This window comes from Bombina bombina, chromosome 6 (assembly GCF_027579735.1).
Source record: "Bombina bombina isolate aBomBom1 chromosome 6, aBomBom1.pri, whole genome shotgun sequence".
NCBI lineage: Eukaryota > Metazoa > Chordata > Amphibia > Anura > Bombinatoridae > Bombina > Bombina bombina.
This window is the reverse complement of record NC_069504.1, coordinates 891664355-891687049: the sequence shown is the minus strand read 5'-3', so window position 1 is coordinate 891687049 and position 22695 is coordinate 891664355. Positions and strand designations below refer to the sequence as shown.

Below are 22695 nucleotides of genomic sequence, written 5' to 3'. Positions count from 1 at the left end.
CCCCTCTCTCTCTCCCCCCCTCTCTCTCTACCTCTCTCCCCCCTCTCTCTCTATCTCCCCCCTCTCTCTCTCCCCCCTCTCTCTCTCTATCTCCCCCCCCCTCTCTCTCTATCTCCCCCCCCTCTCTCTCTCCCCCCTCTCTCTCTCCCCCCCTCTCTCTCTCCCCCCTCTCTCTCTCTATCTCCCCCCTCTCTCTCTATCTCCCCCCTCTCTCTCTCTCCCCCCTCTCTCTCCCCATCTCTCCTCTCTCTCTCCCCTCTCTCTCTCTCTCTCTCCCCATCTCTCCTCTGCCCTCTCTCTCTCTCCCCTTTCTCTCTCTCACCCCTCTCTCTGTCTCCCCTCTCTCTCTGTCTCCTCTCTCCCCCCTATCTCCCCATCTGTCTCTCTCTATCTCCCCCCCCTCTCTCTCTCTCTCCCCACATCTCCCCTCTCTCTCTCTGTCTCCTCTCTCTCCCCTATCTCCCCCCTCTGTCTCTCTCTCTCCCCTCTCTCTCTCTTCACATCTCCCCTCTCACTCCCCTCTTTCTATCCCCTCTCCCTATCTCCCCTCTCTATCTTATCTCTCTCTCCCCCCTATCTCTCTTTATCCCCTCTTGAGCTTTCTCTCCCTTCTTTTGAGCTGTTTAAGCTCTCTCCACGGCCCGCCCCCGACCACGCCCCCTCCAGGACCTTCGCGTTAGGCCACGCCCCTCCACGGACCCCCCCCACGATATGCCACGCCCCCTCCACGGACCTCCGCGCTTTTCTCCCAGCTAGAGCCGACAAAACCATGTGCACTGTCACGACCACACCCGCGCCCCCCCCCCCCCCCAGCCCCAGGCCCCTTCAGTCTGACAGTGACTCTGAGGCTGAGCTGAGTGAGCTCACCGTGCATGACCATGCCCCCCCTCAGTCTGACTCTGAGGAGCTCACCGTGCCCCTGCAGCCCCCCCTCAGTCTGTGTGTGAAGCTTTAACTTACCTTCCACTCCATTCTTCTTCACTGGGTAGTCACTGGCTGTGACACTGCTGCTGCCAGTCTGCCGTGCTTTCCAGAGTCTCCCACTGGACCGGACCCAGGGCTTTCCACAGACCACTCCACGTCTGACTCTAGTCTACTCTGTGTTGAGCTGCTCTGAGACACGTGACCGCACGCGGAAGGATCTATTTAATTCCCGCCCGGCACTCAGAGACAGCCAGCCCCAGTCAGATTCAGACGAGTTCTGAATTCTGAATCTGATTGGCTGAGAGTCAGACTAGTAGTGAGACGTGAGAGGCGGCCAGGACGGAGGCTAGCCTCCTGTGGAAGCGTATGGGGCGCATTGGAGAGCACTGCATTAGCACCTTTTCTCCTCTGGTGGCAGTCTCTCAGCGTCCCATACACTTCCACAGTAGTCAATGCATTCATATTGCGCAATGCAAGGACAGCCGGCTGTCCTTGTCTTGCGCAATATGAATGTATTGATGTATAAACAAACAGTGAGTCGGTTTTAATAAAATTTACACACAGAATCATGATTTTGGTGGGGGGTAGGGGGGGTCACCTTATTTTATAAAAAAAAAATATGAAAAAAAAAAATAATAATTTTTTAATTTTTTAATTTTAAATAAATGCTGCCTGTAATTACATAGATTGGCCAGGGGAGGCGCTGCCTCACCTGCCTCCTGTGACTGCACGTCACTGTTAAATAGTCTACACTGGTTAAGATGGTTTATTTTCAAATGAATACAAAAATTCAGTTATGTATAAATGTGTATGTGTTGTGCAGATGTATGTGTGAAGAAGTGTAAACAGAGTGATAATTAAGGTATTGAAGGATTTTCATGTATCTTACTCTCCTTCCTAGCTCATCATCCTGCTTTGAAGTGCGCACCTTTGATCCTGAGGGGGTGCTTATTTTTGGAGACACCAGAAATGGACAAGACTGGTTTCTATTAGGACTAAGAGATGGCCGCCCTGAAATACAGATATGTAACCAGATAGCAAAGTTGAGCGTTGCTGGGGGGCCAAAAATAAATGACGGAGAATGGCATAAGGTAATGAAGGGGAAGAGATGGGAAAAATTGAGTGATGTAAAGGACAGAAGAATTTCTGAGACTAACTGTAATATGAAGGAAGAGGGAAATAAAGGAAGAGTGCAAAACCATATAGAAATGGTCAGACATTGGGGGGTAGTTATCAAGCCGTCAACCTCAAATACGCTGGAATTCCGCAGCGTATTTGTGGCGAGGCTGATTCGCCTTAGTTATCAAAGGCTAGAGACCGGCAAAAGTAGAATTTAGTGACGTAAGCTTCGATCCGCCGGACTCAGTCCGACACAGATCGATTCTTACGTCACTCCAGATGTTCCGCACACAAGTGCGGCACAATCTGACTACTTTTGCTAGTTATCAAAAAACTAGCAGGTACGCTCGGCACTTTTCCGGCCCAGCGTACCTGGTTTTCAATCCGCCGCCCTGGAGGTGGCGGATCCCATAGGAATCAATGGGAGTCTGACCATAGCGAAAGTTCATGTTCGCTGCTGCCAGACATCCCATTCATTCCTATGGGAGCTGTCTACACCTAACACCCTAACATGTACCCCGAGTTTAAACACCCCTAATCTGCCCCCCCTACACCTCCGCAACTAAATAAAGTTATTACCCCCTAAACCGCCGCTCCCGGAGCCCACCGCCACTATAATAAATATGTTAACCCCTAAACCGCCACTCCCGGAGCCCACCGCAACTATAATAAACTGATTAACCCCTAAACCGCCGCTCCCGGACCCGCCGCCACTATAATAAATATGTTAACCGCCTATACCGGCACCCCCGGAGCCCCCCGCAACTAAATAAAGTTAGTAACCCCTAAACCGCCGCTCCTAGACCCCGCCGCAACTCTTATAAATGTATTAACCCCTAAACCGCCGCTCCCGGACACAGCCGCCACCTACATTATACCTAGTAACCCCTATCCTGCCCCCCCTACACCGTCGCCACCTATAATAAATTTATTAACCCCTATCCTGCCCCCCCCTACACCGCCGCCACTGTAATAAATTTATTAACCCCTAAACCTAAGTCTAACACTAAACCTAACACCCCCCTAACTTAAATATTAATTAAATAAATCTAAATAATATTTCTATTATTAACTAAATGAATCCTATTTAAAACTAAATACTTACCTATAAAATAAACCCTAATATAGCTATAATATAAATAATAATTATATTGTAGCTATCTTAGGATTTATTTTTATTTTACAGGCATCTTTCAATTTATTTTAACTAGGTACAATAGCTATTAAATAGTTATTAACTATTTAATAGCTTACCTAGCTAAAATAAAGAGAAATTTACCTGTCAAATAAATCCTAACCTAAGTTACAATTACACCTAACACTACACTATAATAAATTATTCCTATTTAAACTAAATACTTACCTGTAAAATAAACCCTAAGATAGCTACAATATAATTAATAAGTACATTGTAGCTATTTTAGGATTTATGTTTATTTTACAGGTAACTTTGTATTTATTTTAGCTAGTTAGAATAGTTATTAAATAGTTATTAACTATTTAATAACTACCTAGCTAAAAGAAATACAAAATTACCTGTAAAATAAATCCTAACCTAAGTTACAATTAAACCTAACACTACACTATCATTAAATTAATTAAATAAATTAGCTACAAATAACTACAATTAAATAAAATTACATAAACTAACTAAAGTACAAAAAATAAAAAAGCTAAGTTACAAAAAATAAAAAATATAAGTTACAAACATTTCAAACATTTCAAACATATTACAACAATTTTAAGCTAATTACACCTAATCTAAGCCCCCTAATAAAATAACAAAGCCCCCCAAAATAAAAAAATGCCCTACCCTATTCTAAATTAAAAAAGTTCAAAGCTCTTTTACCTTACCAGCCCTTAAAAGGGCCTTTTGCGGGGCTTGCCCCAAAGAATTCAGCTCTTTTGCCTGTAAAAGAAAAATACAAACCCCCCCCAACGTTAAAACCCACCACCCACATACCCCTAATCTAACCCAAACCCCCCTTAAATAAACCTAACACTACCCCCCTGAAGATCATCCTACCTTGAGTCGTCTTCACTGGAACTGAAGAGGAGATCCGGAGCGGCAGAAGTGATCCTCCAAGGGGAGCTGAAGAAGTCTTCCATCCGATGAAGTGATCCTCCAAGCGGCGCTGAAGAAGTCTTCCATCCGATGAAGTGATCCTCCAAGCGGCGCTGAAGAAGTCTTCCATCCGGGCGATGTCATCTTCCAAGCGGGGTCTTCAATCTTCTTTCTTCAGGATCCATCTTCATCCCGCCGACGCGGAACATCCTTCTTCCCCGACGGACTAACGACGAATGAAGGCTCCTTTAAGGGATGTCATCCAAGATGGCGTCCCTTCAATTCCAATTGTCTGATAGGATTCTATCAGCCAATCGGAATTAAGGTAGGAAAAATCTGATTGGCTGATTGAATCAGCCAATCAGATTGAGCTCGCATTCTATTGGCTGTTAACATATTTATTATAGTGGCGGTGGGCTCCGAGAGCGGCGGTTTAGGGGGTAATAACTTTATTTAGTTGCGGCGGTGTAGGGGGGGCAGATTAGGGGTGTTTAGACTCGGGGTACATGTTAGGGTGTTAGGTGTAGACAGCTCCCATAGGAATGAATGGGATGTCTGGCAGCAGCGAACATGAACTTTCGCTATGGTCAGACTCCCATTGATTCCTATGGGATCCGCCACCTCCAGGGTAGCGGATTGAAAACCAGGTACGCTGGGCCGGAAAAGTGCCGAGCGTACCTGCTAGTTTTTTGATAACTAGCAAAAGTAGTCAGATTGTGCCGCACTTGTGTGCGGAACATCTGGAGTGACGTAAGAATCGATCTGTGTCGGACTGAGTCTGGCGGATCGAAGCTTACGTCACTAAATTCTACTTTTGCCGGTCTCTAGCCTTTGATAACTAAGGCGAATCAGCCTCGCCACAAATACGCTGCGGAATTCCAGCGTATTTGAGGTTGACGGCTTGATAACTACCCCCCATAATATAATTAACATACTTGTGGTCAAACAGCCACTACATGTCAAGATAATAGTAATAATAGTTACTCCTTAGTGCATCTTCATTTATCAACAACAGTTTGATTTATAAGGAATGTGCTGCTCGTGCACTGCTGTATATTCATTTGTACATTACAGGAGTTTTATAGTGTATCTGTGTATTATACAAGTGTCTTTATTTTAGATTCTAGTTCGCAGCGATGAGCATCGTATTGTCCTTGAAGTTGATGACCAGGAGACCCTCAGGATTGGTCATGTGACAGAGGTCGTCTCTCAGAGCCTGGACACTACTATGAGAATAGCCGTGGGGGGGATCCTTACTAATCACACCTACCTGATGGAACCGGTACAACCTTTTTTTATTTCTTCAGTCATTTGTTCACTCTTTGGTCTGGAGTCTTTCTTTTTTGGACCTCTCTCTTAATTGAATGTTTTTGCATCTCTCACACACTTATCCTTGTTTTGAATTTCAGATTGTTATATTTTTAACAAACCTACCAACATTCAAAAAATATTTTGGGGTGTACGTACATTTATTTATCTAATGACATCACATAGTGTGTTGTCACAGAAATAAATTGATTGTGATTCTTAAAGGGACATTAAAAACTAAATAACTGCTAAATAGAATGATGCATTCAAAGAAAAGATTAATCTGAGAATAACATGTAGACATATTTTTTAAAGTTTGATTAGTTTTTTTAAATATTGACAAAATAATCATGAAGTTTTAGTGTCTATAAAACAATGGGAGCCAATTAGAGACAGTTATAAATAGGTCACTAGAGTGTGCAGCCAATGGCTGTGTGGAATATAACAGTGTTCTGCACTTCCATTTATAACATGAACTGGAAAGATCACAATTTCAAAATGGAATTACAGGAAAAGAAGACAAAATAAAAAATTAAAGTATATTGCAGACTTTATTTATATATATATATATATATATATATATATATATATATATATATATATATATATATTAATCATTTTATATTACCATTTTAAAGTGTTTAATGTTCCTTTAACTCCTTTTTTAATAACAGCCAACGTGCTCTGTAAATCAGCTGTCTGTATCGCTTACACACTGTAATGAGCCTCTTTACTTTCAATGAGAAACGGTAGGAATGTGCTCATTGTGCTCACATTGCAAGTCATAGGTTAAGGGGTCGATTTATCAAAGGCTTCGAAAGCCTTTCGACCCCCTACGACTGCAGCTCGTTCTCACAAGATAACCTGCAGCCATTAAATAAAACGCAGCGGTCATTAGACCGCTGCTTTGCTAACCTTTCCCGACCAGGGAGATTGACAGCTCCTGCCCGCGTGTGATTGGCTGTGCGCAGGCAGGGGGCGGGATTGCACTCAAGCGCAAAATAGCTCTCTTGTGCAATTCTGAATTCCGCCAGAGGAACAACAGTCTCCCAGCCTCACCAGCAACAACAGCCTCACCAGCAACACCAGTCTCACAGTCTCACCAGCAGCAACAGTCTCACAGCCTCACCAGCACATTTTAGGGATGTTCTCCTTTAGGTCCCTTGTATAGAGGTTGTAACATAAGGATCTGCTGTGACCCCTCTTACATAAAGATTTATTTTACAAATACACAGACCTATATAGAACCTAAAACCAGAAACGCATCAGAGAATTACCCAGGGGCGATATTAGCGCTCCACTTTGTAATGCCTGCACACGACAATGTGCGCTGGTATTACAAGTTAGCCGCAATGCGAAGCAAACACGAGCTCATGAGAGCGCGCTTTCATAGGATCCTATGGGAGCCTTGTTCTGATGCCGTCACAGATTTCTATAATTAACCAGAGATCCAATCTCTGGTGAATTTTATAAGCTTGAATTGCTACCGCAACTTTCGGTAGCAATAACAAGCCACTTGTAATGGGTGGTTAATTATTGCATTCCCGCAAACGGGCAAATTTAGCGCTCCACTTGTAATCTAGCTTAAAGTATTTTATAGTTCATGAATGGAGCCAGTCTGAGATGTGTGCGAAAGTTTGAAGCGATGACAATAACTGACATTTAACCCTTTTTTAACGTTGTTTCATAATCTACGATAACAGTAACAGGCTGCATATTGTTTGATGCTATTCAATTAGAAAAAGATAGTGGGCTAGATCAGTGATTTTTAACCTTTTTTTTGCCATGGCACACTTTTTTACATTAAAAAATCCCGTGGCACACCACCATCCCAAAATTTAAAAAAAATCACACATTGTAGCCTAATACAACATATATATATATACACATACACACAAACGCACACATACTGTATGTATTGTGCTGTTATGCCATGCCTCCTACAAACTACCCCTGCACTGGGAGTAAAAAACAAGCAAAGTTAAAAAATATGTCACACTGTTGTCAGTCTGCCGTGGCACACCTGAGGATCTCTCACGGCACACTAGTGTGCCACGGCACACTGGTGTGCCACGGCACACTGGTTGAAAAACACTGGGCTAGATTACAAGTGCCGCAGTAAATTCCATTTTATCCCTAGCAAAAACATTGCTAGCGTTAGGCTTTTTGCTCCTCTCGGGTTCCAATGGTATTACAAGTTGCAAAAAACTTATTTTGCACTGTTGGTAACCCAATATGTGCATGTGCATGTGATCCCCCATAGAAATCAATGAACAAAACAAAACACAATACTCGCGAAAAATAAAAAAATAAAAGTTGAAAATAAACCTAACACCCTACCATAAGCCCCTAGCCTAATAAACTCTAATCCGCCATCCCCCCCCCACATCACAAACACTAAATAAAAGTATTAACCCCTAAACCGTCATCCCCCCACAACACAAAGATTCTAAATAAACTATTGACCCTACCCCCCACAATGCAAAGTATTCTAATGACCTTTTTGTGGCAATGGGTAGTTTAGGATTTTTTTGTTAGTTTTTTTTTTATCTTTGGGGGTTGGGAGGGGTGTGGGGTTGTAATTTTAGGGGGTTAGTGTTTGTTTGTTTTTAAACAAAAGAGCCTTTTAAGGGCTATTAGTAGTTTATATTTAGAAAAGTTTATTTTTTATTTTGGGGTAGTTTTTTTTTAAAAGGTTAGAAGAATATTTTATTTTTTTATTTTTGGTAGTTTAATTTTTTTATTTTTTGTAATTGTAGTTTTTTTTATTTTTTTGTAGTGGTAGGATTTTTTTTATTTTTTGTAATGGTAGGGTTATTTTGTGTTTTGTAATGGTAGGATTTTTTTTATTTTTCGGTTATGGTAGTTTTTTTTAACAGGTAAGATTGTTTTATTTAAAGGGACAGTTAACACCAGAATTTTTGTTGTTTAAAAAGATAGATAATCCCTTTATTACCCATTCCCCAGTTTTGTATAACCAACACTGTTATAGAAATAGACTTTTTACTTCTGTGACTAACTTGTATCTAAGCATCTTCTGACCGCCCCTAATCACATGACTTTTAGTTATTATCTATTGACTTGCAGTTTAGCCAATTAGTGCAATGTCTGCCACAACTCACGGGCGTGATCACAATGCTATCTATATGGTTTACCTGAACTACTCTCCCCTGCTGTGAAAAGCAAATACAAAAGCATGTGATTAGAAGCGGCCTTCAAGGGCTTAGAAATTATCATATGAGCCTTTCTAGGTTTGCTCTCAACTAGAATACCAAGAGAACAAAGCAAAATTGTTGATAAAAGTAAATTGGAAAGTTGTTTAAAATTACATGCCCTATTTGAAAAATAAAAGTTTTTTTGGGCCTTGACTGTCCCTTTAATTTTACAGTTACGGTTTTTTATTTTAAGGTAGTTTGGATTGTTTTTAGTTAATTTATGGGTATTTTAATTTGGGATAAGTTGGGGGGTGTTAGGTTAGGGGGTTTAGATATTAGTTTATAACTTTGCAGTGTGGGGGGATGGCAGTTTAGGGGTTAATAGTTTATTTAGATACTTGTGTTGTGGGGGGGTTTCAGTGGCATATGCACGTATACTAGGAGGGCCTGTGCACCAGTATTCAAACACCACACCTTCTCAGAGTGTCAGCAGTGGCTTACATGACACAAATTAAGCCTTTACAAACACAGTACACACCACCAGCAGCACTCTGAGCTTGAATACTTGTGCACATGCCCTCACAGGATATGTGCGTATGCAGCTGAAAACCAGGAATAGCTTTAACTAGAAGCATTTTAACTAATGGAAGTATATTGCAAATATGTTTCTATTTAAAATTGCAATGCACCCATGCACATTTCAATTGTGATCTTGTTATCTACATTAATTTTGATTTATTTGGTTGTTTCCTGTAACCTCATTGATATATTGTTTTTTTAAAATATATTATTATCATGTTAACTCTATGGATGATGAGTTAAACTGAAAAATGCATTCTTATTGAGCAAGACAAGCTAACTTGTCAGGAACTTATAATTCCACATGAGCAGAAAGAGTAAAGATATCATTTGTATTTCATTCCCTTTTACTAAATTACAGTATACTAAATGCTGTTTGTCCCAGTATACAAGGTGTAATCCAGAAATTACCGGGTAAACAGGTTTATGTATCTCCTGATTCATATGATCCACGACACATTTATATCTTTTTACTCTTCCATGAGTCTCACATGGCACATTCGCATGATGTTTGTGTGTCTCTCTAGTAAACACGTCTCTATTGTGGCTTATATGTGTATTCATTAGTTAGTGACACCCTTGGATGGCTGCCTGAGGAACTGGGTCTGGCTCAGTCTCACACCAGAATGGCTCCATGATCCTGCCTCACTTAACCCACCAAAACGATGTTTCAGTTCACACCGCAGAGGGAGTTACTTCCCTGGCACAGGAAAAGCAGTCTACAAAACCACAGGTCAGTGCTGTCTCTTGTCTTCTGTACTATAATGAGCAGGACCTACTATTACTGTAGGAGCTTTGCACATACTAGTGATTACTCTCTAACAACGGCTCTTTACCTTTCTTATGTATTTTAGATATCATTCCGGTCTCACAAGACAGCCAGTGGTATCTCTCTGTACAAATACAACTTCATTCAGAGACCAACTCATTCTCACTTCTGAGTATCTCACATCCCAACGGTGATCTTGTGTTGTCACTAAAAGGGGAACATAAGGTGAGGATGCTCATCAAGAAAAGGCAGCTTTGTATATATAACTAATTATAAATAGTCAATCTTAATAGTAAATTTATAATATATAGACAATTATTAAGTTTCTTCTGCTCCAGGAGCAGTTTTCACACTCTTGCTGTTTACATTTGATTTAGCACAATCACTAAGAAGTAGATTTACTAAAGGTCTAGTGGACATGATTCACTGTAGCAAATTATCGCCTAGATTTAGAGTTTTGCGGCCAAAGGGGTGCGTTAGCTACGCGTGCTTTTTTCTGGCCACACCTTTTAAATACCGCTGGTATTTAGAGTTCACAGAATGGCTGGGTTTTCAGTGCGTTAGGCTCCAAAAAGGGAGCGTAGAGCATAATTTAACGCCACTGCAACTCTCGATACCAGCGGTGCTTACGGACGCGGCCAGCTTAAAAAACGTGCTCGTGCACGATTCCCCCATAGAAAACAATGGGGCTGTTTGAGCTGAAAAAAAACCTAACACCTGCAAAAAAGCCGCGTTCAGCTCCTAACGCAGCCCCATTGTTTCCTATGGGGAAACACTTCCTACGTCTGCACCTAACACTCTAACATGTACCCCGAATCTAAACACCCCTAACCTTACACTTATTAACCCCTAATTTGCCGCCCCCGCTATCGCTGACCCCTGCATATTATTTTTAACCCCTAATCTGCCGCTCCGTACACCCCCGCCACCTACGTTATCCCTATGTACCCCTAATCTGCTGCCCTAACATCGCCGACCCCTATATTATATTTATTAACCCCTAATCTTCCGCCCCCAACGTCGCCTCCACCTAACTACACTTATTAACCCCTAATCTGCCGACCGGACCTGAGCGCTACTATAATAAATGTATTAACCCCTAATCCGCCTCACTCCCGCCTCAATAACCCTATAATAAATAGTATTAACCCCTAATCTGCCCTCCCTAACATTGCCGACACCTAACTTCAAGTATTAACCCCTAATCTGCCGACAGGAGCTCACCGCTACTCTAATAAATTTATTAACCCCTAAAGCTAAGTCTAACTTTAACCCTAACACCCCCCTAAATTAAATATAATTTAAATCTAACAAAATAAATTAACTCTTATTAAATAAATTATTCCTATTTAAAGCTAAATACTTACCTGTAAAATAAACCCTAATATAGCTACAATATAAATTATAATTATATTGTAGCTATTTTAGGATTAATATTTATTTTACAGGCAACTTTGTATTTATTTTAACCAGGTACAATAGCTATTAAATAGTTAATAACTATTTAATAGTTACCTAGTTAAAATAATTACAAAATTACATGTAAAATAAATCCTAACCTAAGTTACAATTAAACCTAACACTACACTATCAATAAATTAATTAAATAAAATACCTACAATTATCTACAATTAAACCTAACACTACACTATCAATAAATAAATTAAATAAAATACCTACAATTATCTACAATTAAACCTAACACTACACTATCAATAAATAAATTAAATACAATTCCTACAAATAAATACAATTAAATAAACTAACTAAAGTACAAAAAATAAAAAAGAACTAAGTTACAAAAAATAATAAAATATTTACAAACATTAGAAAAAAATTACAACAATTTTAAACTAATTACACCTACTCTAAGCCCCCTAATAAAATAACAAAGACCCCCAAAATAAAAAAATGCCCTACCCTATTCTAAATTACAAAAGTTCAAAGCTCTTTTACCTTACCAGCCCTGATCGGAACAGCCAATAGAATGCGAGCTCAATCTGATTGGCTGATTGAATCAGCCAATCGGATTGAACTTGATTCTGATTGGCTGATTTCATCAGCCAATCAGAATTTTCCTACCTTAATTCCGATTGGCTGATAGAATCCTATCAGCCAATCGGAATTCGATGGACGCCATCTTGGATGATGTCATTTAAAGGAACCGTCATTCGGCTAGTAGGCGTCGCTTGAAGAGGTTGGATCCGCGTCGGCTGGGAAGAAGATGGCTCCGCTCCGGAAGAAAGAAGATTGAAGATGCGGCTTGATAGAAGACTTCATCCCGATGATGGACTTCCGACTTCAGCCCGATGATGGAGTTCTTCAGCCGCCGCTTGGATCAAGACTTCGGACCCTCTTCTGGACCGATCGGTGAACCCGGTGAGGTGAAGATAAGGTAGGAAGATCTACAGGGGCTTAGTGTTAGGTTTATTTAAGGGGGGTTTGGGTTAGATTAGGGGTATGTGGGTAGTGGGTTGTAATGTTGGGGGGGGTATTGTATGTTTTTTTTTACAGGCAAAAGAGCTGAATTCTTTGGGGCATGCCCCGCAAAGGGCCCTTTTAAGGGCTGGTAAGGTAAAAGAACTTTGAACTTTTGTAATTTAGAATAGGGTAGGGCATTTTTTTATTTTGGGGGTCTTTGTTATTTTATTAGGGGGCTTAGAGTAGGTGTAATTAGTTTAAAATTGTTGTAATTGTTTTTCTAATGTTTGTAAATATTTTTTTATTTTTTGTAACTTAGTTCTTTTTTATTTTTTGTACTTTAGTTAGTTTATTTAATTGTATTTATTTGTAGGAATTGTATTTAATTTATTTATTGATAGTGTAGTGTTAGGTTTAATTGTAGATAATTGTAGGTATTTTACTTAATTTATTTATTGATAGTGTAGTGTTAGGTTTAATTGTAGATAATTGTAGGTATTTTATTTAATTAATTTATTGATAGTGTAGTGTTAGGTTTAATTGTAACTTAGGTTAGGATTTATTTTACATGTAATTTTGTAATTATTTTAACTAGGTAACTATTAAATAGTTATTAACTATTTAATAGCTATTGTACCTGGTTAATATAATTACAAAGTTGCCTGTAAAATAAATATTAATCCTAAAATAGCTACAATATAATTATAATTTATATTGTAGCTATATTAGGGTTTATTTTATAGGTATGTAATTAGCTTTAAATAGGAATAAGTTATTTAATAAGAGTTAATTTATTTCGTTAGATAAAAATTATATTTAACTTAGGGGGGTGTTAGGGTTAGGGTTAGAATTAGCTTTAGGGGTTAATACATTTATTAGAATAGCGGTGAGCTCCAGTAGGCAGATTAGGGGTTAATGTTTGAAGTTAGGTGTCGGCGATGTTAGGGAGGGCAGATTAGGAGTTAATACTATTTATTATAGGGTTATTGAGGCGGGAGTGAGGCGGATTAGGGGTTAATAACTTTATTATAATAGCGGCGCGGTCCGGTCGGCAGATTAGGGGTTAATAAGTGTAGGCAGGTGGAGGCGACGTTGAGGGGGGCAGATTAGGGGTTAATAAATATAATATAGGGGTCGGCGGTGTTAGGGGCAGCAGATTAGGGGTTCATAGGGATAACGTAGGTGGCAGCGGCGTGCGGTCGGTAGATTAGGGGTTAAAAAATTTTAATAGAGTGGCGGCGATGTGGGGGGACCTCGGTTTAGGGGTACATAGGTAGTTTATGGGTGTTAGTGTACTTTAGAGCACAGTAGTTAAGAGCTTTATAAACCGGCGTTAGCCCAGAAAGCTCTTAACTACTGACTTTTTTCTGCGGCTGGAGTTTTGTCGTTAGATTTCTAACGCTCACTTCAGCCACGACTCTAAATACCGGCGTTAGAAAGATCCCATTGAAAAGATAGGATACGCAATTGACGTAAGGGGATCTGCGGTATGGAAAAGTCGCGGCTGGAAAGTGAGCGTTAGACCCTTTAATGACTGACTCTAAATACCGGCGGTAGCCCAAAACCAGCGTTAGGAGCCTCTAACGCTGGTTTTGACGTCTACCGCCCAACTCTAAATCTAGCCGTAAGTCTGCTCAACCTCGCTAAATGCAGAAAGCATACGCTGTCAGCATTTAACATTGCACAAGCGTTTCTAGTGAAATGCTTGCGTAAGGCCGTTCCCTGCTCAATCTCAGCCAATCGGATCGGGATAATTTCGGTCAGTGGCAGAGAATTTAAGAAGCAGCGGTCTTACAACTGCTGCTTCTTAACTTCTGTTTCAGGCTGGGCGTAAATGCAGCATCCGCTGCATAATAAATCTACCCCTAAGAAATGTATAAGATTGTATGTTTGTACCACTTTCTTTTCCTCTTGTATTGTTTTCTCCTTCCTTTGTGCTGTGCTATCCTCTTTCTCACTCCCACACCAATATTGTTATTTTATTATAATTGTTATTATTTATAAAGGGCTAACGTTTACATAGTATTGTATGTGGGTACATTACATATATGGGGAAATTACATTCTCCTTTTTTGCCATTCTCTCTCTCCTTTGTGTCATGCTCCCTTCCTTCATCTTTCTACTTTGCTTTTTCTTTCTTTTGTGCCACACTCTCTCTGTTGTGTGCCATGCGCTTTCTCCTTTGTTCCACAGTCTGAGATCCATCATCTTTCTACCTTGCTGTTGCTTTGCTTTGTGTCACACCCTTCTGTTGTGTGCCATATGCTTTCGCCTTTGTGCCACACCCCTCTGTTTTGTGCCATATGCTTTCTCCTTTGTGCCACACCCCTCTGTTGTGTGCCATATGCTTTCTCCTTTGTGCCACACCCCTCTGTTTTGTGCCATATGCTTTCTCCTTTGTGCCACACCCCTCTGTTGTGTGCCATATGCTTTCTCCTTTGTGCCACACCCCTCTGTTTTGTGCCATATGCTTTCTCCTTTGTGCCACACCCCTCTGTTTTGTGCCATATTCTTTCTCCTTTGTGCCACACCCCTCTGTTTTGTGACATATTCTTTCTCCTTTGTGCCACACCCCTCTGTTTTGTGCCATATGCTTTCTCCTTTGTGCCACGGTCTGAGATCCATCCTCTTTCTACCTTGCTGTTGCTTTGCTTTGTGCCACACTCTCTTTGTTTTGTGCCATGTGCTTTCTCCTTTGTGCCATGGTCTGAGATCCATCCTCTTTCTACCTTGCTGTTGCTTTGCTTTGTGCCACACCCCTCTGTTTTGTGCCATGATTTTTCTCCTTTGCACCATGCTCCATTTTTTGGTACCATGCTCTTACTTTCCATTGTGCCCCACACCCTCTCATTTGTATCGTGCCCTTGTCATCACAGTGACTGGAGATGGGGAGTAGAAGCAGGAGAATAAATAGGGGGATAAAAAAGATAATTGGTTAGGAGTTTCATAGGAAATATCATTATAAATAGAATCCCATGGCATTATTTATTGTATGTATTCATGTGTGTATATTTCTTATTTTATTGTAGAATTTAATACTAGAGCTGGGAAACACCACAGTGCTATCATTGTCTCTCCCTGAACTTGAAGGTTGTGAGGGGGCTCTGCTTCTTCTTGAGGTGACCCAAACTTCTATCACTCTTCAATATGGGGGAAAAGAGGAGCAGAAGCCTCTAACTGAGGAGGAATATGTGGCCCTGAGGGATGCCTGGCAGTCAGGGGGATATTTGTATCTCGGAGGTGGACCAGGTCAGTATAAATATAAATACATCTCATCATAGTGGAACAAAGACCTCTTTGCAGGAACACAGGTTTGACTGCACAAGTAAATTAGCTGACAAGACTATATTTAGATCTTGCCCGCACATTTTTTTAATTCACTTAGTACCAGCTACTACACAAATCTACAAGTACAGAGTCTTTAGCAATCAAACAAAAAGTGAAAATGAAAAGTACTTCTAGCTTGTAAAATAATGTCTTAATGCCCTCTTAGAGTAAAATAATAATTGTTGCACTCCATCAGCAAGTGGAAAAAAGATTCAATACTGTTTGTGTCTTTTCTATCTCAGATAAGTCTTTATATTTCTTCTTTATTTAACAAAAATTAAATAGACATAAAACACTATTGTTTTTATTTCATGATTCAGAAAGAGCAAACATCTTTGTAAATTATGTCTGTTACCAAATTTGCTTCATTCTCTTGGTATGATTTGTTAAAGGAGCAGAAATGCACAACTGGGAGCTAGCTGAACACATAAATTGAGCCAATGAAATGAGACATATATGTGCAGTAACTAATCAGCAGCTAGGTACCAGTATTGCATTCCTGCTCCTGGGCCTACCTGAATATGCTTTTCACTAAAGGATACCAAGAGAATGAAGTACATTAGATAATAGAATTAAATTGGAAAGTTGTTTAAAATGTAATGCTCTATCTGAATCATGAGACTTTAATTTTGACTCTACTGTCGCTTTAAGGCATTTGGATTCAAGATTCAAGTGTATATAATTACTGTTTTGTTTTCCTTTTCTCTTTATGCAATAGAAGAGTCAACACAATACTTTCATGGGTGTCTACGGAATATTATCTTCCAGGGAACAAACTTGGATCTGGACTCTGCTCTGTACAAGAGTGACAGCATTTGGTCACACAGCTGTCCCAAACCTGACAAGGACATTATATAATTGTGTGATGCCTTCTATGTCTGATTTACTTCTTTTCCAGTGATGAAACCACTCCTATATGATAATAAGGGCTCTTCAGACAGACAGAACCTCCCATTTCTATAGAGCAAAATTACTAACGTATGAGTGATATTTCCACATTTCAGAGCATTAGCTGTACAGAGTAACATAAGTACTGCAGGGTTTTGACCCAGAGAATCTTTAATGAATATAGGACATTCTCTTGTGTATTTGTGTACCAGCTACAATGTGCTAGATCAAAATAAAAATGCCCTTACTTTGTGTTCCTGACTCTGTAATTCTATCCTTCCCAGCATGCTCCTCTTTTACTATAAGTGGGATTTTGGGATTGTAATGATTTTCCTTCTTCAGTAGTCACTGTTAACATAATATCATAAAGCAAGGATCAGTTCTCACAATGGGCCTGATGATTTAAAGTTTGCCGTCACATCCAAAATCTTATGGGGCTTTTTTGATCATTATATTGAAATGAAATATGTATAGGGCGACCATATTGCCGCTTTAAAAAGGGACACATATGAAAAATACATATGTCAGGGCTTTTTTCAGGGCTGTTTCAAGAAATGTTTTGTATAAGAACCATGACATATGTATTTTTCATATGTGTCCCTTTTTAAAGCGGCAATGTGGTCACCCTAAATATGTATCTCTTTTACATTCATAAATTTGCATATCTAGATATACATATCTCAAGCTAAAATTTCCCTAGTTTAAATATGTATATGAGGGACCTCACAGTACTGACGAGACTCTTTAGATAATCTCACCACCAGAGCGGAGAGCTTTAGATAATTGGGCCTCATAATAGAAACATTTTTCCAGCATGAGCTGCCATATAAATTATTTATTAGATCTGTAGCAATTATTTAATGGTCACATATTGTTTCTGGGATTTTAAAGGGAAATTACACATATCTTGCTTTTGTGTTAAAATTGTGCCTAGTGAGTCCCACTCTCTCTTAACTCTTTCACTACCAGGACTTCCAGACAAAAACTTGCCCAAAATACCACATCATTTTTAGCATTTTTGCTATCACTCTATTTAAACAGAAATAGAGCCTTGTTTTTTTATTTACCTATCAAATCTATATATATTTTTAAGTATACAACCCAAGGTATTGACAACCCAAGGTATTGATCTAGGCCCATTTTGGTATATTTCATGCCACTATTTCACCGTCAAATTCGATTAAATAAAAAAAAAATGGTACTTGTTTCACAAACTTTGGGTTTCTCACAGAAATTATTTACATACTGCTTGTGCAATCATGGCTTTGTAAAAGTTTCTCTGGGATCCCCTTTGTTGTTGTTTGGTAATTAGAAGGCCGCTAATTGCAACTGCACACCACACGTCTATTATTCCTGGCAGTATAGGGGTTAAAGGGACAGTCAAGTCCCAAAAAAACTTTCATGCTTCAGATAGGGCATGTAATTTTAACCCTTTGAGTGCTAATGACGGCTCTGAGCCGTCTCAGAGTTTCTCACTCTGGTGCTAATGACGGCTCAGAGCTGTCATGAGCACTCTCTCCCACCTTAAGGGGGATCTGGGGGCTCCTTACTGCTCCTACCCCGGCGATCGTGCCTGTAGAGTGACAGGCATCGCCGGGGCTTCACGTGATGACATCACCGCACAACTTTATTTATACTTAACAATGTTAAGTATAGGAGGAGGGGGCATGCTACTTAGAAGCCTGTATCTCAGGCATCTAAGCAGCCACAGACCCCAAAGAACCATTGTTGGAAAGGTAATCGCTTAACCTTTCCAACAGTGTAAGTCTTGGGGGGTCTGTAAAAAAAAATAAAAAAGTTAAAAAAATTTTTTTCAAAAATAAAAAAAATAAAATAAAATATTAGCACCCAGGTGGGAAATGGCTTAGCAGCCAAAGGGTTAAACAACTTTCCAATTTACTTTTATCACCAATTTTGCTTTGTTCTCTTGGTATTCTTAGTTGAAAACTAAACCTAGGAGGTTCATATGCTAATTTCTTAGACCTTGAAGACGCCTCTAATCTAAATGCATTTTGATAGTTTTTCACCACTACAGGGCATTAGTTCACGTGTTTCATATAGAAAACATTAAGCTCATGCATGTGAATTTACCATTGAGTCAGCTCTGATTGGCTAAAGTGCAAGTCTGTCAAAAGAACTGAAATAAGGGGGCAGTCTGCTGAGGCTTAGATACAAGGTAATTACAGAGGTAAAACGTGTATTATTATAACTGTGTTGGTTATGCAAAACTGGGGAATTGGTATTTAAGGGATTATCTATCTTTTAAAACAACAAAAATTCTGGTGTTGACTAGGTAGGTTAAAAGGTTAATGTTAGCTTTAGTGTAAAGATTAGCCTCCTACCTGACATCCCCCCCCCCCCGATCCCTACCTGCCGGCTCCAGCAGAAGATCGTTACACTGTGTGTGTCACCGTCTGTAACAATCAGGCATCTGCCCTCATATGGAGGCGGAGCACCGATCGCGCTCCGGCTCCATATGCGGCCTGAAGCATTAAGGATCTCTAGATCTCAGCTGTAACTTAACAGCCAAGAGTTCTGGAGCACCCTGAAGCGACAGCGTATATATACTTTGTGCAGTACGATAGCCAGAGTACCGCACAATGTATATATATACGTCAGATTGGGTGAAGGGGTTAAAGGGACATTAAACACTAAGTGCTAGATTACAAATGGAGCGGTATTTAACCACTAGACGTAACATTTTTGCGCATGTCGGGTAGAGCTCATATTACAAGTTGAAATGAAAAAGCTTTTATTCTTGCGCTAACCAGGGTCGGCTCCAAGGGGGGGGGTGCATTGGGGGAAAATGCCCACCCAATTGGAATGCCGTGGCCCCTCAAAAAATATTTATATGATCATACGCTTTAAAAATAATAAATAAAATAATGAATTGTTATGTAATGCTGCATGCTGCGGGGCAGAGTTAGCTGCCAAACTGTGAGATCGCATCACGCATCTGAAAGGATCTTCGTGTCTTATTTGGAATTGGAAGTTAATTAGATACTTTTTGGACTTGTCTTTAACCCTATTAATTTTTTTTTTATTTTTTTTTTATTTAACCCTATTAATTTTACCTAACTATCGTGAGTTACTAATTTTCTTAAACAATAGACCATGATAAGAATATGATTGTATCATATAAATATAAGTCTATAAATGGCTACCGGCTTCTATCGACGCCTCAAAGTGCACTGTGATCTTAGGCCAGGCCTAAGATCATAGTGCACTTTTGAGGCGTCGATAGAAGCCAGTAGCTTTTTATAGACTTATATTTATATGATACAATCATATTCTTATAGGTTCACAGTACATAGGTTGTATTAAGTAGCCTGATATCCGTTAGTTATTGCAAAACAGGTATAGCTAAATCTAATCTACCAAATTACCAGTACCTGAAAACCTAGTATACTCACTGCTATTGTAAAGGGGTTAATTGCATTGGGGGGTTTGTGGTGCATGGCTGTTTAGGGGACATGATTGAGATTTGAGAATGAGTTTAAGGGTTTGGATCATGGTGGTTAAGGGGTGAATTGTTTTAAGGAGCTATTGCACTGGGGGTCTCAAATTTAATGGCTCTGTTTTAGTGCACTGCATAGAATTTAGATTTCATTCTTTTAGCTAGTGATTAAGCACATATTCTCCAAATGTCAATAGTGGGGGATAAGTCAGCCAGAAGCTACACTTTCCTGCAGAATATGTAGGTCTGCTCTTATTTTGACTATCATACATGCTTTGTAAATGCATGAAAAAAAAATGCCCCCCCCCATTTAATTTGTTCTGGAGCCGACTCTGGCGCTAACCTGAAGTGCGCAAAAAGCCTAACTTTGAATATCTCTATCACGTTAACGTATTCCCCCATAGAAGTCAATGGAGCAAAAAAGTGGGGGGAAAAACCTAACACCCTACCCGAGCCTAAACCCGATTGCATATTCTCAAGTGAGCTAACCCAACATGAAAATATTAATATTTCACATTTCAATGTTCTTCACATAGCAGAATATGTTCTATTTATTTATAAATTCATATTTCTATTTAGTAGTATTTAGTACTATCTATATCTATACCTATATATATATATATATATATATATATATATATATATAGATAGATATATAGATAGAAATATATAGATAGATATTCCTATATACATATGTATATGTCTATAAATACATAGAACATTGGAATATGAAATATTTACATTAAATACACAGTGTAACCACCAATCCCCTGCTAGCTCCCAGTAGTATATTGCTGCTTTTTTTAGCCTACCTAGCTTTTCAACAAAGGATACCAAGAGAATGATGTGCATTTGATAATATAAATTAATTGAAAAGTCTCTTAAAATTGTATGCTCTTAATCACGAAAGTGTAATTTTTACTTTCATGTCCCTTTAAAGTCTGTGATCCATAGACTAGGGATGGGCGAATGTTTCGCAACATTCGAAAAACGGCACGAATTTTAACACATTTGTTTGTTCGAATCGAATGTCGAATGTATACATAACATTCTAACATTCGATTTTCGAATGTTCGGTTTCAAATTTTTTGATTACATTCGAAAATATTATTTTCGAAAAATTCAAATTTAGATTGTAATAGTATTTCTAATGCTTTTTCTTTAAATGTAATATTCGAATTATGCAATATTCTATATATATAAACATTCGAAATGATATATTTGTATCTATTATGTATCAATTTACTAGATTCCCGCCCTACCACATGAACTATTTAACTTCTGAATAGTATTTGTTAAATAGAATGTTAAATTTGAAATTTCGAATGTGGACATTTGATATAATTATAAACATTCGAATTCGAAAGTGACATTCGAAAACTGTAAATAACAGTCAATTATAGAATTTTTAAGAATATTCGTTCTTATCAACATTCGGATTTATAATTCGAATTTCGGTAATAACATTCGTTCTACATTCGAAATTCGAAAATTTACACATTCGCCCATCCCTACCATAGACATTTAGCTAATTATAGTAAAGCATACACATGATATTGTGAAGTTACCTCCCATTTGACATTTTAATGGACTTCTTGTGGAGTTGAATTGGACCAATAAAAGTAACATACAACAGCATCTTATTACTAAACATCAGATGTTTGTTTGCAAATTTTGGAAGGCGTTTTATTACATAGCATCACTTTATTTGTTAGTGTATATCCTCAACAAACACTAATGAATATAGTAAATGCAATAATCTTCTAGTACGTGCTTTAAAAGGGACGGTAAACACCTTGGGGACGATTTATCAATGTCTGGCGGACATGATCCGCTGTGATGGATCATGTCTGCCAGACATTGCTGAATGCCGACAGCATACACTATCGGCATTTTTCATTGGACAAGCAGTTCTGGTGAACTGATTGTGCAATGCCGCCCCCTGCAGAATAGTGGACAATTGGACACTAGCAGGGGGTGTCAATCAACCCGATCATACTTGATCAGGGAGAATGATGTCCGACGCCTCAGAGGAGGCGTATGAGTTGAGGCAGCGGTCTTAAGACCGCTGCTTCTTAACTTCTCTTTCCGGCGAGCCTAAAGGCTCATGCAGAAACAGATGCATTGGGGCCGGTTGACAGTTTGTTAAATTGGCCCCCCTTGTCATTACAAGACATTTCAGTTGTATTCCTATAGAATAACATATCAGCCAAGTCTTAACATTTTTTTAAAAATGAACATCATTTTTTTCAATAGCCAAACCACTCCATTTTCCTTATTTAGAGGAGCCAATCTGGGCTTTAGTCTGCAGACAACAAGACTAACCACTGTTGTAAAGTTAGTAGTAAATGAATTGTTATTCAGCAAGGTTATAGCCTTCAGAAGTCAGCAGAGTGCATTTCAAGGTATTGAGAGTTAGATATTGCAATATTTTCAGACAAATGTATTTATTATTCAATAAATAATGAATGCAAAGTTGTTTCATTATGCATAACTAAACATTTTATAAACAATTCCTATATCAACATCTCAAGATGTTTATTGCCTCCTGTAGTTCACATATGTGACCATTTGATGGCTCAGTTTCATCTGGTAAGTCACTGGGATGAGTCTGGCATCTCATTGTGACAAATCAGACAGGCATCAGTATAAATATCCCAAGTGCCACATAATACTGAGACAA

General features: G+C 39.2%; 1 protein-coding gene across 1 annotated transcript in view; it reads left to right on the top strand.

The window, feature by feature from the left end:
- Positions 1–16809, top strand: part of SHBG (sex hormone binding globulin) — a 39782-nt gene extending 22973 nt beyond the window's left edge. The window contains exons 3-8 of the mRNA XM_053716154.1: positions 1826–2015; positions 5229–5390; positions 9718–9883; positions 10005–10144; positions 15370–15589; positions 16386–16809. Of these exons, the coding sequence (XP_053572129.1) occupies positions 1826–2015; positions 5229–5390; positions 9718–9883; positions 10005–10144; positions 15370–15589; positions 16386–16525 (1018 nt within the window). The 3' untranslated portion in view covers positions 16526–16809. The remainder of the gene's footprint in view (positions 1–1825; positions 2016–5228; positions 5391–9717; positions 9884–10004; positions 10145–15369; positions 15590–16385) is intronic.
- Positions 16810–22695: the final 5886 nt, after the last annotated feature.